The following is an 18,976-nucleotide window of genomic DNA, read 5'->3' on the forward strand; positions in this document are numbered from 1 at the left end:
CTGTATTCACTGATTCCATGTTCTCATACACTCTTACTTTAACCTTAAAAAACTGCATGCTCTGTATGCAGTCTCTGTAGTAACTCACGAGAGACTACCTAATCACCAGATGCAAAATTTCTTCAGTTCCCATTTATTTTTATCTGTTGGTGTCATCTTATACATTCATGGAAAAGGATTAGTTTTTTTCTTGTGCTGAGGAATATGCTGATGAAGTCTGAGTTTTGCAGAGAAACCCAGTAATTGCTGTTTGATAGAATAGTGTTTTAAGACTTTAAATTTGGCCTTTTTTTTCATATTTGTATGGCTCAATTTTTTTTATGAATTGCTTGCTCATTTGTTTGTTTTGTTGTTGGTTTTTTTTTGGCCCCTAATTGACTTCTAAGAGCTCTTTGTATGTTAATTGATTGATACTGTCTTTTTATATGGTGGATATAAGAATTCCTTTCTAGGAATCTTTTTTAAAATTTTATTTGTAATTTTTTGATTTATAAAGCTTTTAAGCATTATGTAGTTAAGTCTGTATTTTATAATGATCTGTATATTTTGTGTCATGTTCAGAAAGTCTTTCATCTCCTGTAGAAGTATATACAGTAAAAGATTGTTTATGTAGAATTTGATCTGTGCCAGGTTAATGGTATTTCTGAAGATTAGTTATTTTAACTACAAAACAGCACATGATTAAAAAATAAATTTTAATGTAAGGTATGGCATTTTATGTGGAGTATAAGAAATGGTAAGGAGTGGCTGAATCTAATGATATGTTTGTTTCAGAAAGCTTTTTATTTGATGTAAACTTGTTATGTTACTCAGTTGAAGAATATTTGTGTCTGTTATTTTACATTACCCCTGTTTTAAAGTTCTTTGAAAGCCGGAGGCCTGCCTTCCTTCTTTCACATCCTTGCCTTCTTTCCTCGTTCCATTCTTCCGTCCCCCTCTCTCTTCTTTCCTCCCTTCCTTTTTCTCTCTCCCTTCTCAGGGACACGTTGCATTGTATGATATTTATTAGTGATACACCTAGATACATAAATAAGTGCCTCTACACATAAGTATGATAAGATAATATGAGTTGCTTTTCTTTTTCTGGGTTTGAATTGTAGCTTTTACAAGAAGCTGAAGAATGGAGAGAACAAGTGAGTGAACTTAATAAACAGAAAGTAACACTCGAAGACTCCAAAGTACACATGGAACAAATTCTGTGTGATAAAGAAAATCAGATTAAGGTAAATTCCCCTGCTGGTTTGTGACTGAGTCAGCCAGAATTTTATGCTAATTCTTAAATATGAAAATTGTTTTTAGCAGTTTTTATTTTGATAATTTATTTGGCCACATTTGAGGAGGTGTCCTTTTTGGCATATGTTCCAGTTTGTACCAGGGTTGTTATCCTTGCTGCCAAATGCTCCTTGAAGACTTATAGGTTTGTGGCATATATACATATCTACATTCTGCATGTCCTTCCCCGTCCCCCTTCCCCTCCCAACCCTGTATTTCAGCCTAGGTATTTAATGAAGCAAGACAAGAGATTGAGGGGAGAGGGGTATAGGTCAGTGGTAGAGCACATGCTTAGCATGCACAGGGTCCTGGGTTCAGTCCTCAGTACTTCCATTAAAGAAAAAAGAAGAGGTTGGAAGGAATTTTAGAAATTAGATTAATGAAATTATATATATTGACTGACTATCTTTAATACCTAGACTAACTGGTATATGTACTTTCACAGAGATGAGTACTTTGTAAAACGTAACCTAATTGAAATTTGACTCTAGGAATAAAATAATTGATGTAACTGTTAGGATTTGTTGACTTCATCCTACTCCCTATCTCTCCCTCCTACCACTTTCTCCTGCCTACTCTTTGAAATCTTATGCAGTCAAGCTGCAGACAGATACTCAGATGTGAGTAATGAGTGATAAGAGGTAAAGCTAACATTCCGTAGTCTGCACAGAGAAGTAGACATTGTCGTCTTGAAAGCTATACATTTATGCTATTTACGTCGCTACTAAGAATATTTTCAAGATTCCATCTTCAGGAGTTATATTCATAATTTGCATATTGTTTTATTTTTTTCCCTAAACTCAGTTAGAGGACTTGTGACTCTTCCTAACAGAATAAGAACTCAAAGCTGTAGGCCATGATATTTGTGCCTGGAACTCTCAAGAGGGAGGAGATCGAAGGATAGAAATTGTAGAGCAGGGTTTTTAGGTGGGTCCTTCCACAGAAATACTGGAATAGTCTATTTTATTCTCTATAGTGCTTGAAAATCTTCCTTTATTCAAGAAAATTCCAAAAGTTTGTTGGAAAACCTCTAATGTTCCAGTTCAGATTCTTTTTTATGACATTTTTTTCCCTTACGTCAGTTAAGTGCCTCATCTACTTGTTTACTTGAATAAATTGAACCTGAAATCTGATCTTTTCATATGGCATTTATCTCAGTTGTGGGTATGTGTGACTTCACGTAAAATTTACTCTAATGTTGAGGGGAGAGTATAGCTCAGTAGCAGTATAGCTCGTGCTTAGCATGCACGAGGTCCTGGGTTCAGTCCTCAGTACCTCCATTAAAAATAAATAAATAGATAAATAAATAGGTAAACCTAATTACCCCTTCCCCCCACCCCACCAAATTTACTCTCATGTTAATACCACTTATCTGTGGAAAGTGAGAAATATTATATTAGAAAATGTTTTGTTACTTTATAGTCATGTGATACATTTAGCAAAAATGGGCCATTATCAAGTATTATATTTGTTTTAGAAATACCCAGTTTTGGTTTTTTAACTTGAAAAGTTTAATAGTCAATAAATGTTTGTTTTCCAGAGTATTTACATAGCTTATGCCAGGTGGAGAATGAGAACTCATGTACTGTTACCTATGTGGACTGATTTTTGAACTACAGAAGTTGTAAAGCCATTAGAACAAGTCATTACCTTCTCCCTTTTTTTCCCTCTTTGCTAAATGTCAAGTCTCTGACTGAGCGCTTGCTGAAGATGAAAGACTGGGCTGCAGTACTTGGAGAAGACATAACTCATGATGATAACTTGGAATTGGAACTGAAGAGTGATTCAGAAAATGGTGCGTACTTAGGGATTACGTCGTGACTCACACTCTTACTAAAAATGATGCCTGGCTCTTGTGCTTCCTTTTAGTTCCCCATGTGCACCACATTCTTTATACACTTGTGTAATATTCTATCCCTCTCTCACTGTCCCTTTTAGTTAAGTTTCATCTGTAATACCACCTTTTCAGTTGAATCTTTCTCCAACCCCTCAGACAGACCTACAGCCTCCCTCTCTTTTATTGGCTGTACATATATATCTTCATTACGGTGGTCTTCACACTGCATCATAATCATTTTCGTGCCTGTTTTCCCCTGTACTGGAAGGTACTCAGGTGGATGGGTGAGTAGTTTAAAAATGAGTGTTATATAAGTGAATGCCTCAGGATCCTTTTTTTTGCTTTGGTTAGATGGTTCAGATGATCACAGTACTTTAATCTTGGCCATCCCGAATTCTTACTGCCATTGCTGGTTGCAGTCTGGAAGCTCAGGCAAAGGTTAGACTCACTATAGCCACTTAGTGTATTTTCCAGCCAATTTCTTAAAAATGGAACATCTTGTTTTGACATAATTATGGACTCATAGAAGTTGCAAAAGCCGTAAAGAGAAGTCTTATGTATCTTTCATCCAATTTCCCCCAGCTTTAGTTCTCGTGACTTCTGTGTGCTTTCTCTTTTCTCTCTCTCCATCCTCTGTATAATTAATAAATTTATTAGGGAGAAGGTGAGATTTTTAAAAGATTTCCTTTAATGATAGCATGAATGTGTTAGAAGAAAAGTACATTCCAAAGTAAATACATATAGTTCTGTTTATACTTTTTCATTTCTGCTTTATCTCATAAGAAATAATTTTTTCTTTTCTTAATGTTTTTTTTAATTCTTATTTTTTATTGACATGTAGTTTATTTACAATGTTAGTTTCAGGTGTACAACAAAGCAGTTCAGGTGTGTGTATATGTATACACACACACAGACACACATATATTTTTCAGATTCTTTTCCATTATAGCTCATTACAAGAAATTAAATGTAGTTCTCTGTGTGATATAGTAGGTCCTTGTTGTTTATCTGTTTTATACATAGTAATGAGTATCGGAAATAATTCTTTTTCTAAAGAGAAAACTGCTTGTTGAATGTTATTTTAATTTGAAGTATAATTCCACTCATATTTTGTATACTGAAGGATTCTAAGAATAAATGAGACTGTGGGCTGTATTTAAGTGAATACCAAATCCTTGCTATAACCCTGTTCTTAGAGTTAAGGGTAAAGAACCTTGTTAGATAATACTGGGGTACTTCCAGTGCTTTCTTTGTTTAGTTTCTGCTTCCTGAGGGCAGGTCCAAGGCCGTTGTGCCTTATATTGAATTCTTTATTGTAGCAAGAAGAAGGATTATAAGGCTCTGGCTGAGTGAACTGATAAAATCATTTGAATGTATGTTGTGGCATCACACTATTTTCTCAACTTATTATTGTTTCTGTTTTTCACTGTAGATAATCAACCAAAAGGAGCTTTGAAGAAACTGATTCATGCTGCTAAGGTTTGTATTGCCACATAAAATATAAAGAATATAGAGAAAGAAATAGAACGTGGATTAAATCCATATGTCCTAGTAACCGTTTTAAAAGTCTATTTTAAAGTTACCATGTAAGTGATCAGAATTTTTAGAAATGATTTAGAAGAATTTTCTTCATTTGCTTTTTTCTTTTTATAATAACTAGAAATTTATATTGTTAATTTTTAGAATTTCTTATAATAATTTTCAAAATGTGCACTCATTTGTTCGGGTAAAGAGTATATTTTAAATGTTTACTGTATTTTCTCCCATACTTCCCTGTATGAGCATTCTTCATCCTCTGGTCTCAGTATTTTCTGATCGCCTATTGCCTCATATCGTGTTTCGAGAAGTGAATACTAGATTCATTTTCTTGTGCTTTATCTCCTCTCTTTTTCATCCTAATAGTGGTATCCTATCTTTATTGATCTGTGTGATGGCTTGGTAATGTAGTTTGAAGGTTGCTTTAATCAGAACTTAGGTGCTGAAAGCAAATAGCTACTGTTTAAGCATCTGTCACTGATCCTCTCTGTTCTTCTGAGAGTTACAACTATTGATGACTTTGCTAACTTTCCAGGACGGAAGCTGCATTGTTGGTGTATGTAGTCTAGCTGGTAATTTCATCAGAATGATAAAAGAGCTTCAAAAGTTTGGGATGGTATATTGAGTTTTTATTTTTTGTGTTATAATTGATTAATGTTACTTTTTTTCCTTCTCCTTCTCCCTTCTTTGAAGTTAAATGCTTCTTTAAAAACTCTGGAAGGAGAAAGAAACCAAATTTATACTCAATTATCAGAGGTGGATAAAGCAAAAGAAGAGCTTACAGGTAGGTAATCTACATACTTATAAAGTTTTTCTAAATAAATACATCTCTTTATAGAGAATGGTAGCATTAATTGAATCAATTAGAGATACAATTAGATTTAAAAAAATTTCTACTTCTGTTGGTTATTTGTGGAAACTTAGTACTGAGTTTTCATTATTGTTTGTAAAGTCATCATTTTCTCCATATTTATATACAATTAAAATAATGACATTATTTAAAAAAATGGTAAAACTATACTTTAAATTTCAGTGTCATATGTGTGGTATGGTTTTAGATATTAAAATGTAGCAAGTTAAAACTCTTAATTAAACCTGTGTTAATTGTAAAATTGATTTTTAGTACTGCTGTACTTTATAGATCCTTTTACAGTATAGTTTTCTCCTTTAATGTACATGAATAGCATATTAGCATCATATTAGAGTGAAGGAGCAATGTTAGACCTGTAGAACTGAAGTGTTTTTTCATTGAAAACATTTTTATTTATTTTGGTGGTAGTGATTTTTTTTTTGAAGTAAAAAAATTCTGTTAGTTATGTTTGAAATTTTTTAACTTGACATAAGTAACATTCCATTTTTTAAAAATTTCACCGTAACTGTTAGCATAAAAAAATAATGGAAGGACATTCTTAAATATCAACAATGACTCTCTTTGAATATGGGATTATGAACAGATTTCTGTTTTCTCTTTACTTACCTCTATTCCCAAAAATTTCTACAATAAGTGAACTGTATAATAAAACACTTTTGGAAAGATTGAACCACCAGAGATACAGATAATTTAAAAAATTGTCATATCCCTATTCACATGATATTGGTAATTGGATTACTTTTGGATTCTGAAAAACATTAATATTAACTTTAAAAAGTTTTGCTGTATGTAAAACATAGTACCAAAAGCCAAAATTTTCAGGAGGAAAAGATACAGATATGCCTGTTTTTAAGGAGCTGTATTTGAGTACATTAAGAGACTCGTAGTGAAAAATTGCGTACTAAGTGCTATAATAGCAAGGAATTTGCTCACCAGTTACCCCATCGCTTAATAGAGTTTCTTGGCAAATCTCTGTTAGTTTCTAAAATTAGCATTTGGAGATTTTGTGTTTGTCTGTACCCTTCTTCCAAATCTAACTTTTCTTTTTTTAATGTGTCAGGAAAGATACATTTCTGTAATTGATACTCCGTTTATAACAGGAAGGTTTTCTTCTAAACTGTTTCTCCTCTCATTTGGCCCTTTTTGGTAATCACTTACAGTGCTCTTTTAAGAGGATTTGAAACCAAATAGTTAAGGTAGAAGTACAAAGATACAATGAAGATTTAAGTGTGGTTTATTTATTTATTTTTTAAATAGAGATAATCCAATTAAATATTTTTAAAATTGAAGTGTAGTTGATTTACAGTGTTGTGTTAGTTTCTGGATACAGCATAGTGATTCAGTTATATATGTATATATTTTTCATATTCTTTTTCATTATTAGTTATTACAAGGTGTTGAATATAGTTCCCTGTACTATACAGTAGGACCTTGTTGTTTATCTATTTTACATATAGTAGTTTGGAAGTGAGGGAGGGATAAATTAGGATTTAGGGATTAGCAGATACAAACTACTATATATAAAACAGATGATCCAATTTTAATAGAGACAATACTCAGCATTATTGTCTGTTAAGTGACTTAACAGTGGCTTGTTAGGAATTAAGACTTAGCAATGGCAATGGCTAAAAGCCTAGGTCAACAGACTTAACAGATGTAGATTTAAAAATTTCTATTTTTAATAGACAGATGTGGACAATTTTCTGCACACTTATTTAATGTTAATGTATTTACCTAAACTATCATTTTGGTGTGTGTATTTTTAATAGGTGTTTTAGAATAATTATATACTATTACATATAATTAATAATATTTTAATACTTGTCAGTGTGATTTTGAAGCTGCCCTCTTTAGGCAGAGTGAATTTTGACTTGTATTAAGATATGTGGTAGTGATTCATACACATGTTGTAGGTGATGACACCCCAGTTAAAGGAGTTAGGTTATGTTGGAAGAGAAATAAGGTTTTAAAAACAGTTGGTGCACATTCAAACTATTATGTGTGAAGTAAGCTACAAGTAAATATTATACAACACAGGGAGTATGGCCAATATTTTGTAATAACTATAGATGGCGTATAACCTTTAAAAATTGCAAATCACTGTACTGTACACCTGTAACTTACATTGTGCATCAACTATACTTTGATAAAAAAATTAAAACAATATAGTTGATGCACTAATTATAAAATATAAACAGTTACTGTTTAGAATTGTTTATCTTAGTTTCTACAGATGATTCTTTTAGGTGGCTTAGCAGTTGAAGCAAACCTAAAATTGATATTTTTCTCTCCAGTCTTGATCTGGCTTAAGCTAGCAGGACTTTGGAGCATTTGTTATCAGAAGATCTAAATTCCCAGCTTGATTTATAGCATAATATCAAAATTTTGGCTTAAAAGGGGCTGAAGTTATGTATTAGCAGAGAAACTTAAATAAAAACGATTAAAAAAAAGCATTGTTCATTTCTGTGAAAGTAGTTTCACAGAAAATATTGAACTAAAATATTTGCCTATAAAACTCTCATCACTAAAACCTTGAGAATTTTATTGGCTTTTAGCTCCTAGACTGAAAAAATTATATAGTAGAGTTAGAATATTGAAGATTTTGGAAGATCTCTAAGTGATAAAAAATTTTATAACAATTTATATAACTTTAATTAAAATGTTAAAAGGCATTTGGGTAAACAGTACCTTACAGATTTTCTGTTGTTGGAAAGAGTTTATTAATAATTTATTTTTATGAAATATTAATGTGCAATTTAGAATATTTACTTCTTTAATTGTGATTTTAAAACATTTTCTATAGAGTGTATTAAAAATCTCCAGACTGAGCAAGCATCTTTGCAGTCAGAAAATACACAGTTTGAAAGTGAGACTCAAAAGCTTCAGCAGAAACTTAAAGTAATGGCTGAACTGTATCAAGAAAATGAAATGACACTTCACAGGTAATAAAATTACATTGATAACTCCACTAAATGGCAAGTAAAATAGCTTAAAAATGTCACATGTTGAGTTTATGTTATTATTCAAAGTTCTCAATTTATTATTGGGTTACATTTCATCAATTCATTTTTAAGAAGGTTATTTCATCTTGAAACACTTTTTCTTCAAGGAAGAAAATATAAGTGATATTGGAATTTCCAAGCTAATTCACAAAATCCTCTTTAACTTCTACTAAATAGCCAGCACATTACTGCTGATTAAACGTCACAATACGGCTAGGTAGGTCAGGGAATCTAGGTGGACATTCTAGTAATTGAACTATCCATTAATTCCATCTCTGATTATGTAAAACCGATTCTCTCCCTTGTGTAAATTGCTCCTGCCCAGTTGCTCCTTGTCTCAGTAAATGCTAGTGTCATTTGCTGAACTGCTTAGAGCAGCTGCTTATGCCTCCTTGACTTTTTTTTTTTTTGACTTCTTTTATATCCAATATTCATTCTCTCATTAGATTCTGTCAGCTTGTCTATATCTTGAATCTGACCACTTTCCACCACCTTTCCTTCTAGTACTCTGATCCTAGCCGTCATGCATTAGTACCTGGTTTATTGCAGTACCCTCATGAGTGGTCTCCCTCCTTCCATTCTTAGCTTCCTGTACTGTGCTTTCAGTAGCATAGCCCTCTAAAACGTAAGTTAGGGGTATTGGCACTCTTTTGCTTGGAACCTTCAAATGCCTGTACGTCACAATCAGAATTTAATCCAAAGTTTTTACTGTGGCCTGTAAGATCCTATGAGATCTGGCCCTGGGCAGCCTCTTTAATTTTAGCTTGTTTTCTTTTTCCCTTATTATCTTCCAGCCACACTGGCCTTTTTGATGATCTTTAGCATGCTAAGACGTCTGTACCTTAGAGTGCTTTGTACTTCATCCTGTTGCCTTGGAATGGTGTTCCGCATGTAAGGTTCAGTCCTTCACCTCATTTGAGTGTAGGTTCAAATGTTGTCTGAAAGAATCCTTCCCTGGCTCCTCCAACTGAAATAATACCTGCCCCTCCCTATCCTCTTGTCTTGCATCTTGCTTTATTTTTCCTTATTGCTGCTGTTGTCCTCTGGTGATTGATTATCTTTTTAAAATTCCCTACATTAAATGTAAACTCCATGAGTGAGTTACCTCATTCTCTTCTTTATTTCCAGTGCCTGAAACTATGCACATGGTATTCAATAAATATTTGTTGGATATAAGAATAAATATGTTTAGTGCTTTTATATATTATACTGAAAGATTGTGTGTGCGTGTGTATACTGATGCCTGAATGCATACTTACACAGAAGACCGTTGAGATACCTATCTGGAGACAGCAGATTTTCAGATACCACTATCACATTTTTCATCGTTAAATGAAACAAAATGTAACAGACTTGCAAGCCTCTTTAAAAACTTAACGGAAGTTACTACAGCTGATTCTCATTATCTGTAAATTCTGTATTTGCAAATTCACCTACTTGTGGAAATTCATCTGTAACCTCAAAAGCAGTACTTGCAAAGCTTTAGTAGTCATTTGCAGACTTGGACAGAACAGTGGAAGATCTGAATTGCCCAATGTGCATGTTCCCAGTTGAGGTCAAACAAGAACTCTGCCTTCTTGTTTCAGCTCTTACTCTTGTAAACAAGTGCCCTTTTTGCAGTAAATTTATTTAGTGCCACATTTTTGTGTTTTTGTGTGTTTTTTTTTTTTTTTTTAGTAATTTAGCCATTTTAAATGTCCCCCAAGTGTAGTACTGAAATGCTGTCTAGTGTTCCTAAGTGCAAAAAGGTAGTGGTGTGCTGTGCCTTATAGAGAAAATACATATGTCAGATAAACTTTGTTCAGACATGAGTTCTGATGTGGTTGGCCATGAGTTCATTTTTATGAATCAGCAATATATATTAAATGAGATTTCTTTAACCAGAAACACATAAAACAGGGTTATATGTTGATTGATAAAAATGCTGTGATCTGAGCTCTTAGGAATCTAACGGTGTATGTCCTTTAGGAGCAGTAGTTCAGTGTTTGCTAATTTAGGATCTGTGATGACTTTATAGACTATAACCAGTGGGAATAATGAGATTCTGTTGTATGCATTTGGAAACTGGTAGAGAATATTGAAACTCCATTGATGTCAGGTGCTGGGTGGTAGGTTACACTCTTTCACTACCAAGCTGTATACTTCAATCATGTTTTGGATTCAGTTCAGAGTTTAAAAACTTGGTATTCATCATGGACTTCTGGGCCATTTGCAACTGCTCTGGGCATAAAAGAGAAATAAATTAGACTAAATGGAAGAACTACAGAGTAACCTAGCAGTTTCTGTCAGTAAACCTAGGAATGGGCCCTTCTTTTTAGGTTAGGATGAAAGATACTGTGAGTAAACTTTGGACAGAAAAAGGGTTATTTGAGGTGAAAGGAATACTTTTGAGTGTATCTTTTTTTTTTTTAACTGATGTATTGTCAGTTTACAATGTTATGTCAATTTCTGGTGTACAACATAATGTGCAGTCATATATTTGCATACATATATTCTTTTTCATATTCTTTTTCACTATAGGTGGTAGACAAGATACTACATTTAGTTCCCCGTGCCTGTGCTATACAGTATAAACTTGTTGTTTATCTATTTTATATATAGTAGTTAGTATCTAGAAATCTCAAACTCCCAATTTATCCCTTCCCACCTCAATCCCCCCACCCCCTGTAACCATAAGTTTGTTTTTTATGACTGACTGTTTCTGTTTTGTAAATAAGTTCATCTCTTTTTTTAGATTCCATGCATAAGTGATATCATATAGTATTTTTTTTCTCTTTCTGGCTTCTCTTAGAATAACGATCTTTAGGTACATCCATGTTGTAGCAAATGGCATTATTTCATTCTTTTTTATGGCTGGGTAGTATTCCATTATATAAATATACCACAACTTCTTTATCCAGTCATCTGTCAGTGGACATTTAGGTTCTTTCAATGTCTTGGCTATTGTAAATAGTGCTGCTGTGAACATTGGGGTGCATATATCTTTTCAAATTAGAGTTCCCTCTGGATACATGCCCAGGAATGGATCTTGAGTGTATCTTTTGAACAACAACAAGTGTTTGATTATAGAATTTTAATAAGTAATGTTTAGAATTTGAAAGAAAAAAGGTATTCTCTGTGGATATTCAAAGCAAGGATGGGAAGCTGAGTAGAATCCTACCTGCATGTGTGTTGTTCATTAGTTTGAAATGTGGTGAATTCCCAATTTCCATCATTAATGAGCCCACCCACATTCAAGAGGAGGGTTCATAGACTTTACTTCTCAGTGGGAGGGGTGACAAAGGGATTCTGGCCATTTAAAATCTGTATAGTTTATAGGAACACACCTGTCTTCCGTCTCTAAGCCCACTACACTTTTATGGTTTTCCTAAGGAGATGGTTTTTATTTTCTTATAACACCTATGAAACAGTTGATCTGAGGAGTGCTTTCTAAGCAATAGGTAATGTAGTATGTAGAATATAAAACAGTTACCGTTGAACTGTAGAATTTCTTTAATGGTTTGTCATATTTTTCCCCAAAGTCATGAAAAAGGTGAGGCACCCGCCGTTAGGACTCCAAATGCGTTTTCTGGTGGTGTTCAATAAGTATTTCTTTAGGGACCAGTGTTATGTTATAAATGATACCACGTGAAACAACATGGGTGATGTAGTATAATGGAATCACTATTTACTAGCTCTATGCCTCAGTCCAGTTATTTAGTTTCTCTGTGCTGCATTTTTCTTTTTGTAAACAGTACCCTTTGTGTAGAGCTGTTGTGTTAAATAAGATACTGTACATAAAGGTGTAAGAAAAGTTTTACTCATTAAATTAGCCATTATTGCTAAAAGAACTAGCAGTAGTAAGTTGGACTACTACTGCGAAATTTTATTTACTTTGAGTTCATTACGTGTAAATTTGTGTGTGTGTGTGTGTGTTTGTGTGAGAACTGGCCTGGAAGTCCAATCACTATTTTAACAACTTAACCAATTTAAAAGTTATTGAAACACAGTTCATTAGTGACTTCTTGTTTAATAAATGCAATACTTCTTTATACTGGAAGGCTTGGTAAATAATATACAGTTATAATAGTTTTTATTAATATTTACCTTTGATAATCTTATTTCTGTGATAAATTGAAAACTTCTATATTAGTAGTACTGTTTTAAACAAGATGCTTTACAGTTTGAGTTTATAGTATTAAATTCCACACTCAGAATCTTTACACAGGTACATTTTTTTTCTTGCATGTGATGTTTTCATTGGTATTATGCATATTGCTTTATGGGAGCAGTAAAGTTAATCACCAGTTGTCATATAATTAAAAATATATAATTGATCATTTTATGACATACAATAAAAGACATAAAACACTTTCTGTTTTAAGGAAATTGACAGTAGAGGAAAATTACCGGTTAGAGAAAGAGGAGAAACTTTCCAAAGCAGATGAAAAGATAATCCATGCAGCTGAAGAGCTGGAGACCTATAGGTATTGAATATATTTTTCCCTTCTTTTTGATGTTTAAAGCAGCCAGACAAAGCCTGTATTTTTGTTTCATTACTTTTTGTTCAGATATCTTGCTGTTACACAATTATACAGGAAATATAAAAAGGAAGAAATGTTTTTCTTTCAGTGTATGATTTTAAATCTCTCACATTAGTTGGATTTGAATATGGGTGTCCTATTTTCTGTTAATGTTAAGAACTTTATTAATGCGATTAATTTTAAAGTCTTTCCTCTTTGGTTCACATGGGGAAGAATGTGTATGATGTTAATCAATTTGAGAAGTATGCCACCAAAGGAAGAGTAAACCTCACTTAAAGTTATGAAGGAGTATTTAAAGACCATCAGCCTTGTTTTTATGTTAGCTTAGTCCTCAGTGAGCTAAGGTAAAATTATAGAAATAATAAAAACCTTGAGAAAATAAGAGGCAAGATTCAGCAGTATTCCAAATAATTGTGATGCTTCATTTTACATTAGGGCTAGTAAGCTTGAGTTTTATCCAAAAGAAGGAGTGGTCTTGTTAGTCTTATAAAAATAATAAGTAACATTTTATTTCTCACAAATCATTAATTTCCTAACATTCTTTTAAGGTTATAGACATCTGAATAAATCTCCCAGTATCATCCTTCTTAAGAATAAAAATGAACCATTATGCCATCTAAATCTTCTCACGGTCTTTGGTTTAGATAAACCCAAGTAGTAGTACTCCTAAAGCTTAATTATTGTCGAAATTATCTCAGGCAAAAATAAACTTTAGAAACGCATAAAGGTGGTTAACACGTGGAATTCTGGAGTTATATGAAACAATGCACTCTAGGTATTTTAATTAATATTTTCAGTAGAGGTAGTGTTCTGTCATTTCTTAGTATATGTTAATAGCAGAATGATTATTTGTTCTTTATAGAAAACGAGCCAAAGATCTAGAAGAAGAATTGGAGAGAACCATTCGTTCTTATCAAGGACAGGTATGTGTGTGTGTGTGTGTATGTGTGTGTGTGTGTGTAAGTAACCTAAAACAGTTGTGACTTGTTTGAATTAGTATCTCTGTTTTGATGCAGGAGTATACTTATTTGACGAGTTGTATACCTCTTGAGGTTTTGCATTGAGCTGTGGAACATTTCTAGGGAGGCAAAGATTCTGTGATAAGAGACCTTGTTTAAAGTGGCCATGTGTCCTGCTGCTGCTTTGGGAATGTGTGTTGCGTAAATAAACAGATATATATCAGCACCGGGGTCTTTTCCACTTCAGTCTGCTCGTTGTCTCTTAATTGGCACTTCCTGTTGTAGTTGATTATTGGATAAAATAGACATGTACTAGACAAAAATTTTAGTTGTCTTTATATTTCCAGTTTAGGTTTTAAAAGCAGAACAGAGTAGATCATGTGTATGTGAAAATTTGCTTTAAAATGTTACTTATTTTTTTAGGGACGCTTGAGTTATTTTTGAATTTATGAGTTGTATACTGAATCATAGCGGTAGATGTGCATGTTTTTTAATGAAGAAAAACAGTTATCAGTAGTATTTTAATTACTTTGTTTTTCAGATTATTTCTTATGAGAAAAAAGCACATGATAATTGGGTAAGTACTAAATTATCTTAGGCTCTTTTGCCAAATTGTTCTTTTTCCTAATTGAAATGAGCAATGTAAAAGGTCTACTTTTACACTGAGAATAGAGGTAGTATTTACAGAAATCAGTTTCTTTTAATTTTGCCAGTAGTGAAATTATGTTCCTTATGAACTAAATACTTCGTTATGACACAGTTACTCACAAAATCTGATTTTTCCTTCTCTGCTTTCAGCACATAGCTTCTTTTCAGGGAGCTTCTACTTTCTTTTGGGGAGGTAATATAATGTTCATGGACTTGTTTCAGGCACTGGATTGCCAGTAATTGTGGACAAATAACTTAAAGTTCTTTAGGTCTGTTTACCTCTCTGTAAAACAGTGGGATTGGACTAAGTGATAATCTAAAGCCCTTCTAGTTCTAAAAGTTGTACCATTCAGGTATCTGATTCTCACTGTTGAATTACTTGTTACACATTAAGAAAAAGACCATCATAAGAAATGACATGTCAGAGCCTCAGAGGAACTGTATGAGGAAATAATAAGCATGTAGGTTTTGACTAATTGTCCTAATGATCCCTCTAACGTGAAGAACTGTAGAAATAGCTGGCCCTCGGAAGACTTGTCCCTCAGAGTCTTCAAGGGGAAGCAGTTTGCACAGTGGGTGAATGTGGGGTCTGGCATCAGCCTGTCTTAGTTGATATCCTGGCTGTATCACCTGCCACCAGTTCTCTTACCTATAGGATAAAAGATATCATTAGTACCTATTTCATAGTTATTGTGATGATTAAAAAGGATATTTCTGTTAGCCAGGTACCCGACATACAGTAAGCACTCCGTAAATGTCAAATTATCACTGTTATATGAAGCTTGGAAGGTATTTTTTAGGCATGGGTATTTCTTGGAGTAGAGATTCCAACTTGAGTGAGAAATTAGATATGTCGAATATCAAGGTCCCTCCCAATTCTAAGATTTTGTACGCTTCCATATTGAGGTTTCAGTGAAGATTTGTTACTGAATTAAGCTGGGCTTGGAGATGAGTTTAGTCTTCTTTGCTACTCTTCACCACTTTCTAAATACTCAGATGCAGACTATTTTTAAAGATTGAGAGGAATTGATGTTTATTAGTATCTGTTATGTTCTAGGCACTGTACTTAAAAACATTTTATATATATTGCTCATTCAGTCCACACAGTAACTCTGTAAAATAGGTATTATAATATAGGTATTATAATTTAGGTCTTACAGACGAGGAAACACCCTGAGGTCACATGATTAGCGATGAAGAGTGGAGATTGAAATACTGACCTTTTAGTTTCTAAGTCTTGTGCTTTTTCTTTTCAATATATTGAATTTCTTGTTTAGTAAAGAATGACATTGACTTTAAATTAAAACATGCAGAAAAATATGTCCTTCATGTCTCAAAAATCAAAAGATATTTTTCAGATTTATAAAAATAATACATACTCATTGAACAAAAGTTTACACCATGTAGAAGGGTACAGAGAAGAAATCAGCAGCATCACTTTAATTTGTTCTGCACTTTTTGGACTGTTTAGACATAAAGCACATATATATGTTTAAAAAATGAAATCATATATTAGTTTTATAACCTTTCTTACTGTATCATAGATATTTTCTGTGTGAGTGCTTTATAATTTATATAAACCTTTCCCATTTTATAAACTTTGTTTCCACCTCTTTAATGTTATAATTTTATAATTTTGGATATTACATTCTCTATTGAGTATTTCTTTGCTCTATCCTGTTAGATTTAGTTTTTTCTTCCTTTAAACTCTCATAGTACTATGTTTTTTTGTGTCCTATGGCAAGTACTGTGGTCATTTATATTTGTCCTTACCACAGATTTAAGCCTCTTTAATATAGGGACTGGTTCTTTTTCCTTCACACCTGTACCTCATAGAATGCTATTTTGATATTGTAAGTATTCAGTATCTGAATACAGTGATTTAGAATACAGTATGGTCATTCACTGAATTATAGTTTTGCTAATCTTTAGGTGTAAACTTTTCAAGTTTGAATCACTGCCATCAGTTTACTTTTATATTTTTTTGTTGTAGGTGTATTTTTAACAAATACTATACTATAATCATAGTAGACGTTACTTTTGACTATGCATTTTTTGTGCCATATACTTGAGTAAATATGTTACACTATAGGCAGCATGTAGAAATAATTTTGGTGCTGCATTATAAAAAATTAAATGAATTAGTATTTTGTTAACTAAAATTGTTGGTGTAGTATTCTTTTTTGTTAGTACAAAATTAGGTGATTACATACTGGAAAAAGATGATTCATGGAATCTCTTTAATAGTGCTAAAATGTGGTTAAGCTGTATTTTAGATGAATATTTGCCCAGTTAAAGTTAATTTTATTTGTGCAGTTCACAATTTTAAGTGAACACATTTGATAGTATAGTGCTTTTTAATTGTAAAAAGTTATAGACTGAGTTAATTACCTATGTTTTTGTGAGTTTACATTTGCTGTAGTGCGTTGCATAACTTCGGCAGGCCTGACGTGCCGCATACTGCCGCTTCTAATCCGTAGGGTCCACAGAGTAACTGGGAAACATGCAGTATTCTGGACAAGTTTAACCTTTGCCCACAACTGTTTGGGAGTGTTGCATGTTCTTGGTCTAAGTGTAAGCTTTGTTTTCTATAACAGATATACTCTGATTTTAATTAAATAAAAGTGTCACTAAACAAATGTAAAAGACTGTAGAAATGTATCCGTATAGTGTTGTGTACTTAATAAACATGCAGGATGCTGTGATTATATTCAGCCATTTAAAAATAAAGGCCTGTATCAGCTTGCTGTGAGGCTATTTGAGACCTTTATAGTTTCATAGAACGATAGTGATTTCTTTCCAGAGGTGGTTACTCTGTGCCATAGCCAGTGCTGCTGTGCATAATGATCCCTGGTCTCCATTCCAAAGCTGGGATCCTCTTACATTGCTCTTGTCATGGTGTTAGATATTTACTGCACCAAAAGCATTTATTGGCAGGTCCATGATTAAACTCCAGCCTTAGGCTCATGTCTTCTGGTTATATGAAACTCACTCCCTTTTAAAAGAATTCTCTGAATTAAAACATTTTTACATTGAGTTTATAAAAATGGATGCTTACTTACTCAAGTGATTGTGATATTTGTTTGCCATTATTGAGATATTTAGGTGTGCTCATCTTTCATTTTAAATGTTCATAAATTTATTTTAAAAACGTATTATTTTCCTTAAGTTGGCAGCTCGGACTGCTGAAAGAAACCTCAATGATTTAAGGAAAGAAAATGCTCACAACAGACAAAAGTAAGTATCTTAGTGGAAACACTTTAACAACTTCAGTTATGACTTTTATTCTTAGTTTTATTAATTAGTTAACACTTTCATAAGGATAAACAGGATTGTTTTCAGTGAATCCGGCATATCTACTGGTAAAATATCTATTATTTTACCAGGATTAACTAGATTTTTTATTTGAAATACTTGTCTCAGAGAGATTACTCTAACAGAGAAGGAAACTTTCAAAGATTCTTCTGTAAAAACTGAAACTTAAAAAAATTGTTTTTGAATCAGTATAGGTAGGAGGAGGTTACAAAGGATGAAGACAGAAAGGATGAATCTCTCTGACATGGTAATTCTTGGAGTATCAGCATCTTTTAGTGGATGAATGGATAGAATAAATATTTATTATTTCTCCTTGTCCCTGGTTTTATTGCATTGGATGGTATTGCTTTACAATAACAAAATGAAAGGGGATAAAAGTATACAATGTACAATTGAAGGGAATAGTAAATGCTTTTCTATGAAGATTGTAAAAGTCTTCCCAGAGTGTTAAAATTTCCTGCCAGAATGTGCTATTAACATTATCCAATATTAGTTTTAGTCTTTTTGCTTGTCTTTTCTACTCAGAAATTAAAATGGAATGATTAAATGTTTTATTTAGATCTGATGATCAAGATTCTTTTAAAATGTCATATTTTTAAGATAAGTTCAGGAGTAAAATAGCAGGATGAATTAATCAGATTCCAATTTTACGGTATGATTGGAATCATATGGGTAACATTACAGTGGAAAGCATATATGACTCAGCAGTGGGAGCTCTGTGTTTTAACCCTGGTATTTTAATTTTGCATAAATCATTTAAGCTCCTAGCCTCAGTTTCCTTGGTTGTAAGATGATAGACTTGAACTGATTGACCTTAGAGAATCCTTCAAGATCTTCCTAAAATTTGGATTCTGTGATTATATCACTTTTTGTAGTCTGGTTTTGAAGAAGAAAACAAAACAATGCCAAACCTCAACAGAGCATCACTATCACTAGGCAAAAAGGAATCTGTTACCCCAAAATAAATAGTGGGGGGGATGGAAAGGTGTTTTGGTCAGAATAATTTTAAAGGG

General features: G+C 33.0%; 1 protein-coding gene across 4 annotated transcripts in view; it reads left to right on the forward strand.

The window, feature by feature from the left end:
* Positions 1–18,976, forward strand: part of MIA2 (MIA SH3 domain ER export factor 2) — an 82,744-nt gene that overhangs the window by 46,885 nt on the left and 16,883 nt on the right. For all 4 annotated transcript variants that reach the window (XM_031678979.2, XM_072962959.1, XM_031678985.2 and 1 more), the window contains 9 exons: positions 1,101–1,223; positions 2,959–3,067; positions 4,542–4,588; positions 5,339–5,429; positions 8,320–8,458; positions 12,883–12,984; positions 13,904–13,964; positions 14,542–14,577; positions 17,818–17,885. In XM_031678979.2, coding sequence (XP_031534839.1) covers positions 1,101–1,223; positions 2,959–3,067; positions 4,542–4,588; positions 5,339–5,429; positions 8,320–8,458; positions 12,883–12,984; positions 13,904–13,964; positions 14,542–14,577; positions 17,818–17,885 — 776 coding nt within the window. The remainder of the gene's footprint in view (positions 1–1,100; positions 1,224–2,958; positions 3,068–4,541; positions 4,589–5,338; positions 5,430–8,319; positions 8,459–12,882; positions 12,985–13,903; positions 13,965–14,541; positions 14,578–17,817; positions 17,886–18,976) is intronic.

Source organism: Vicugna pacos, chromosome 6 (assembly GCF_048564905.1).
Source record: "Vicugna pacos chromosome 6, VicPac4, whole genome shotgun sequence".
NCBI lineage: Eukaryota > Metazoa > Chordata > Mammalia > Artiodactyla > Camelidae > Vicugna > Vicugna pacos.